This window comes from Engraulis encrasicolus, chromosome 19 (assembly GCF_034702125.1).
Source record: "Engraulis encrasicolus isolate BLACKSEA-1 chromosome 19, IST_EnEncr_1.0, whole genome shotgun sequence".
NCBI lineage: Eukaryota > Metazoa > Chordata > Actinopteri > Clupeiformes > Engraulidae > Engraulis > Engraulis encrasicolus.
In genome coordinates, this window is record NC_085875.1 from 5,859,352 (window position 1) to 5,865,336 (window position 5,985).

The following is a 5,985-nucleotide window of genomic DNA, read 5'->3' on the forward strand; positions in this document are numbered from 1 at the left end:
GAATATGCCAATATGCACGTCTTAATTGTGTTAATAAAAGGAACCATAGGATAAAGTGCCGCCATGTATGATTCCCCTGGTAATTCACCGTTTCTCTCTCTTTCCAGGAACATGGCACAGACAGTACTGAGAAACTGGGAGCCTAGCACTGCTCTTCTTAGAAGTAGTGCTTCCTCTTGGGTAGCAACAAGGTCGTCAACCTTCCCCGTCATCTTGCTGTGAGGGAGCCAGAGTACAGTACGACGTCAGGCACTGCTGCTGGGTCCACGCCCTGGAGGTTTCTGGGTGATTCGAAAAGGGTACGACACTAAAATGCAGGTGTATCCGAAACCAGGCTGGCATTTACAGCCGCACACCTTCTTTCTCTCGGTGTTCATATCTTATCAGTCTGCCTCTGTGAGGGGCGGCTAACCCCTCTCCAGCTGATATTTCACTCCCCAACCCAGTTCCATTCAATGGCTTATCTAGCAGGGAGGGGAAGGACGGGATGCACCCTATGGTTTTGCATACATAACAGCAGCCACACAGCAATATAAAACCTGGAATGCTTTGTTTGTTTGGGCTTGCATGCTGGAGGAACTACAGCTGAAACACCATACTGTACGTACAAGTCTCTGTACCGGTCAAATGTTTTGTTTCAGAGCACCCTGCTGAGCCCTCCTGCAGCTTTCTTGGAGGTTAAGATGTAGGGCTAAGAGTTCATGATGAATGATGGAGAACCATAAGATGAGACAAGTGTAGATTTCAAACCCCCCTCATAGAGTGAGGTGCATCATCACTGGGATCTAACCCTTCCCTCCTCCCCTCTCCACAATTCCTTAGCTCCTTTTGTATAGTGAGCTTGGGTTTAATGAAAAGTGCTATAAAAATGAAGTTATTATTTATTATTATTATGAAAGGCAATATCTTGCCAGTAGACTGTGGAAATGAGTCTTCAGCCTCAGCATTACGGTTCAGAATTGAAAGCGATCAAAGTGAACATGCATGCACGCGCACACATGCAAGGTTGTCAACCTCGCTATCACCCCAGCTGATCTAACGCTTTGTAAACAATAATTAATCTGCCACGTGGGTGCCAAGGGTTCACTCCGGTTTTTATGCAGCGAGTCTCTCGCTCACTCGCTCGCTCGCCCGCTGGCAGGCTGAACAGGCTGAGCAACTGACTGACTGACTGCATGAGCAGCTCCCATCAATAAAACCTCCCTGCCTGCTCCCTCCTCAGTGCAGAGGCCAGAGCTCAGCTCATCCCAGCCCAGCACTCGCTGCAGCAGCAGCAAACACAACACGGCCTGTCCCCATGGCAATATGAAGAAAGCAGACAAAAACACGGCTGCCACTGACTGCTTCATAGTGGGCAGTGGCTGGCAGTAGCTGGCCGGCCTGCCTGGCGAAGTTGGACTCTGCTCTGGACTCAGATGAGTTTCGCTTAAAAGCCACCCATCATTATAACAGATGGACAGAAGCATGTCTGGAGAGCAGAGCCCACAGACAATCGTCCATTCATGTGCAATGTGCAGTGCATTGCATGTCTGGAAGATGAAGATGCGGGAGGAAGTACACTAGACAGTATCCATTCAGTACTTCCATTAGGTTAACAGTTGAAAATCATTCATGTGGCTTGTCCAATCAACACAAACATACACACCGAAACTGTTGATAGGATGCGCCCATGCTAACGCCTAGTCCAGACCCATAACTGGGGCCCTCCTTAGGTGGGGCACTTGTGGTTCTGCCCGTCATAAACCTTATCAAAGGCCGAGAGCATTACTTGTTCATGAAGAGGTGTGGACGGAGGTGTGACAGGGATAGTCGGTTGGTTGGCCGGTCAATGGATAGATAGATAGATGTGATGGTGCAACACTGCAGACAAGAGCCTCAGGTGGTAGCCTGACTGTGTGTGTGTGTGTGTGTGTGTGTGTGTGTGTGTGTGTGTGTGTGTGTGTGTGTGTATATGTTTATCAGCCCCTTCCAGGAGCAGTGGTTTGTTTGGTATCCATGGCAACATGCAGCCCAGCCTCATTGTGCCAGAGAGGTGGCCGTCTGTGTGATGTAGCCGAGCGGGAAGCGTTGATGAACGACAGCCTTGGCAACATCAATAATGCAAATCGCTCGTCAAGCTCAAAGCCCGGCCGACCAGGCCGGCCACAAACAAACACAACACAACACAGGCAGGGAGAAAGGGGAGGCGAGGAAAAACACTGGTCATCACACGTTGTCGAGACGACGACAAAAAAGTGCCCACTTTCAGCCTCTCAAAGTTCTCTCACACCTCACACTCACAAAGAAAAGGAGACAAACACACACACACACACACACACACACACACACACACACACGGAGTACACAGCCAAATACAAACACACGGCATATGCACTGCTAAGACCGAGTGTGTGTGCAATGAATATCCAGAACATGCAAGGTGCTGTCAGTTGAGTTGCCACTGGCAGTGACAGGCGGCTCTGTGTGAGGAGGTGATGTACTGGGCTGTCCCTACCCACTGCCCAGCTCTGCCGTTCATTCACCCGCCAACGACAGCTGATCATATCCAAACTCAAAGTACATTATCAATGCAAAACAGTAACACTGCATACATAACGTATACTGCATTTCTTTCTCTCCCTCCCTCTCACCAACTCTGTTTGGAACATCTGTCATCAGAGCAAAATCATGAGTCACCGTAAAAACCAAATGGAAGGATTAACGTGTAAAGTAATTAGTAATATGCAGCTGAAAAAAACTGCCAAACCTTTTACTTAATGAAAAAAACTGCTACGTCACATGAGGGAATGACAAATATAGACATCATCCTACTTAGGAGCTGTCTGTCTGCACTGTATTCTCTTCAGTCACTCTTTCACAGCTGGGTAGCAGCCAGGCCGCATCTGGCACGGTACAACCCCTGCCTTTGGCCACTCAAACACTGATTCATGACTTGCACTTTAAAAGAATAAGCGCTCATGTCAGAAGGAAAGGCATATAGCAATCTACTCAAATGGACCACCACTATTCATCATTCCAGTTTGGAGGTGGCCAACAGCAAGTGACACAGTACATCAACAGTTGGGAGTTTGCTTGCTGCTACCCAGCTCACACTGTTGCTGTGTCAGCCAAGCTTGGCCGTTAATTTTTAAACCCATTTTCAGGGGTGAACAGTGGAGAGGAGAGGACGAGGACACAGAGGACCCAGTGATGACAGTGAGCAATTCATCTTCTACTTGACTGACGTTGACAAGAGGAATGTTACATGGTTCTGTGATTGCATCACCACAATAGGCATGGTTACCCGCTGTGGGAGACCAGTCCAAGTTGTGCCCCTCTCTTTTGGCCCATAATGAAATGCAGTGCCCCCCTTACACACACCCCAACCCTTCTTTTACAGCCTCTCCTCCTCCTCCCTTCATGTCCCTCTCTGTCCCACCCACTGCCTCTTTTCCCTCTAGGTTTTTCCCGCTCTGCCAAGCAAATGGGCCCCTGGAAAGAAAGCAACAGCAGACCACAAATGGTGAGCTGTTGGTGATTGGGCCTGCATCAAGCCCCCTGGACAACACGTTTTCTAGAGAATTGTCCATTATTCTATTCAACAAAAGCCCACACGTGCCCGCCTCAAACGACACGAAGATTTAACGAGCTGTACCTGACTAAATCATGCTACTTTGACTTACACAACATAATTTAATATAGGCTTGGAATATTTTTGTATTCTTTTGTCTAATAGCATCAGATCAGTTCTAACGGCCTGGACAAAGACATGATCTAGGTCAGTATTTGTGAACACAACTTTACCTATAGAGTATTTCATCCAAACCACCCAAAACAAAGACAGCATCGAACCACGTTTACACAAAGGCGCAATGAAGTGAAGGCACAATCCCAACAGTGTCCTTGTCCGGACGGATATCCTGCCAATGCCTTCGGTAACATTGTTTCAGCAGTGGAAGAAACAGTAGCTACTAGAATAGAAAATATCCACGTTGGGCTAAGCAAAGATCAACAGACAATGGTATCGTTAAACTATTCGCATCGCCAAAAAGCTTCTGTTGTATAATTAGCCATCATGTTGGGTTCGATTGAGCTTCGGGCTAGATGCGTATCCGCCCAGTCTTTACGGCTGACATTTGTCCACATGGCAGCGTTCTAGCAGTCTCCAAGTGTGTGCTAATAATGCAAGAAATATTTCACCCTTCTCCACACCCCGTTTAGTTGTGGGGTTCAAACCAAATGTCTCATCATTATGTGTATAGCTGTTTAAACCGTTATGTTATCCAGAACAGTTGGGAAAACCTAGCGCTTCACCAAATAGACACATCAAACTCTACATTAGAGTAGTAAAACAAAAACCGTTATGAAATGATGGGCTTTCCCGGTCTCGTTTCGTTATAGTTATTTTTCCGCATTCCCGCTGTCTACATAGGCTCACTTGTCCATAAACGCAGCAGGCAGAAGTAGGTACGCTAACTCGAGCGAATCTGGCAATGCTTACCTTCACAAAGAGTTCGATAACGGGCTCGTTATCTCCCTTCAGTCCGTTTTGGGGTACCGAAAGAGACATCTTTTAAATTAGTTTTTGAAGTTTCCACTGAAACTGGCCTCCTCAGCCAAAGAAAAAAGGCAAGTATTTCCCCCAGCAGCAATGTTCTCCGCCTCCCCGGCGCAGCCTTTGGATAACCGTTTTCCCAAGCAACTTGTGATGGCCAGCTGGAACCGCGCAGCAATTCTCTCACAAGTCGACTTTACACAGCTCGCTCGTCAGAGTCGCCGTATAAAGAAGAGTATTTTCCCGTTTTTGTTTTCTATCAGCTTGATACAACTATCAGTGCATTGTTGAACCTCTCCCACTCTTCTTGAATGGCTTTTCTCCCCTTGCTAGACTGTGGAGTATGATAGGGCGAGGAAAAAGCAACGGGAATATTTAAAGGCGTGATGTCACCCACGGCAAACAAAAAGTGGGCAGGGTTTGTGTGTGGAGTCTTGGAGAGAATGCCTGCTGCGAATCCTGCACGTTCCATCTACAAAAGGATGGGCTACACACTGCTGTTCTGTTCATCTATTCTATTGGAAAAAAACACACCATGTGCACATGAAGTGAACATCCCTTAAACTTTTTGAAGATTTAAAGTCATTTGGACAGCAGGCCAATGTGAATAAAGTACTGCTTACTCCCCTGTGATATACAAACTTTTATTTATTTTTTCTGTGTAGGCAGTCACTTGATAGAAATGGGATTTTCGCGATTGTTCTGCCCTAAGTGGCACTGGCTGGCGTCCTCCCCCGGGAACTTGTTCTGTGTGACGCTGATCCTAGCAACCGTACACAGATATGTGGCGCAGGACAGGCCTGCCTGAGGGCTGAGGAAGCCATGGAGCTGTGGCTGCAAAACAAACTCCAAGACAAGAGCAATGCAATGCAATGGTGGTGGAACCAGAGTTTTGATCCCACCTCTATTTCCAGTTCCATCTCAGAGAAGCCATTTCTTATTTGAGTTATTTTAAATGGCACAACAGCCATGCCATATAAGTTACATTACCCCTATTTTGGAAGAATGCCCATCTAAAGGGTGACTTGGATCTAGGGAAGGCTCCCAACTGCTGTGCATCAGAGTGTAACCTGTTGGTATTCTGCATTGTGTAAACAATTAAGAGTGTAAATGCATTGGTGGCAAATACTAATCATAGTAGCCCAAGTGTGGACTTAATGGAGGCTGAATTTCCATTAATGTCCACAGATCTTAGGTAACATACTGATATAATGCTGACACCTTATCCAAACACTTCAACCAAAATGGTTATAGTACCAAGGTGGCAAAGACTAGATGAGCAACCTTGACTCAAGAGCAGCAGTAGTTCTCTAGCTCCAGTTGTTTATGAGTAGGCCTTAAGTGATAAGCGATGGATAGACCACACACACACCACCTGAGGAACTCCATAGAGGCATGATGTAGTAGAGTAGATCATAGAAGCAATAATAAACCATGGTGGAGGACTGGGA

General features: G+C 46.7%; 1 protein-coding gene across 1 annotated transcript in view; it reads right to left on the reverse strand.

The window, feature by feature from the left end:
* Window positions 1-4,899, reverse strand: part of clic4 (chloride intracellular channel 4) — a 41,774-nt gene extending 36,875 nt beyond the window's left edge. The window contains exon 1 of the mRNA XM_063183519.1: window positions 4,481-4,899. Coding sequence (XP_063039589.1) covers window positions 4,481-4,549 — 69 coding nt within the window. The 5' untranslated portion in view covers window positions 4,550-4,899. The remainder of the gene's footprint in view (window positions 1-4,480) is intronic.
* Window positions 4,900-5,985: the final 1,086 nt, after the last annotated feature.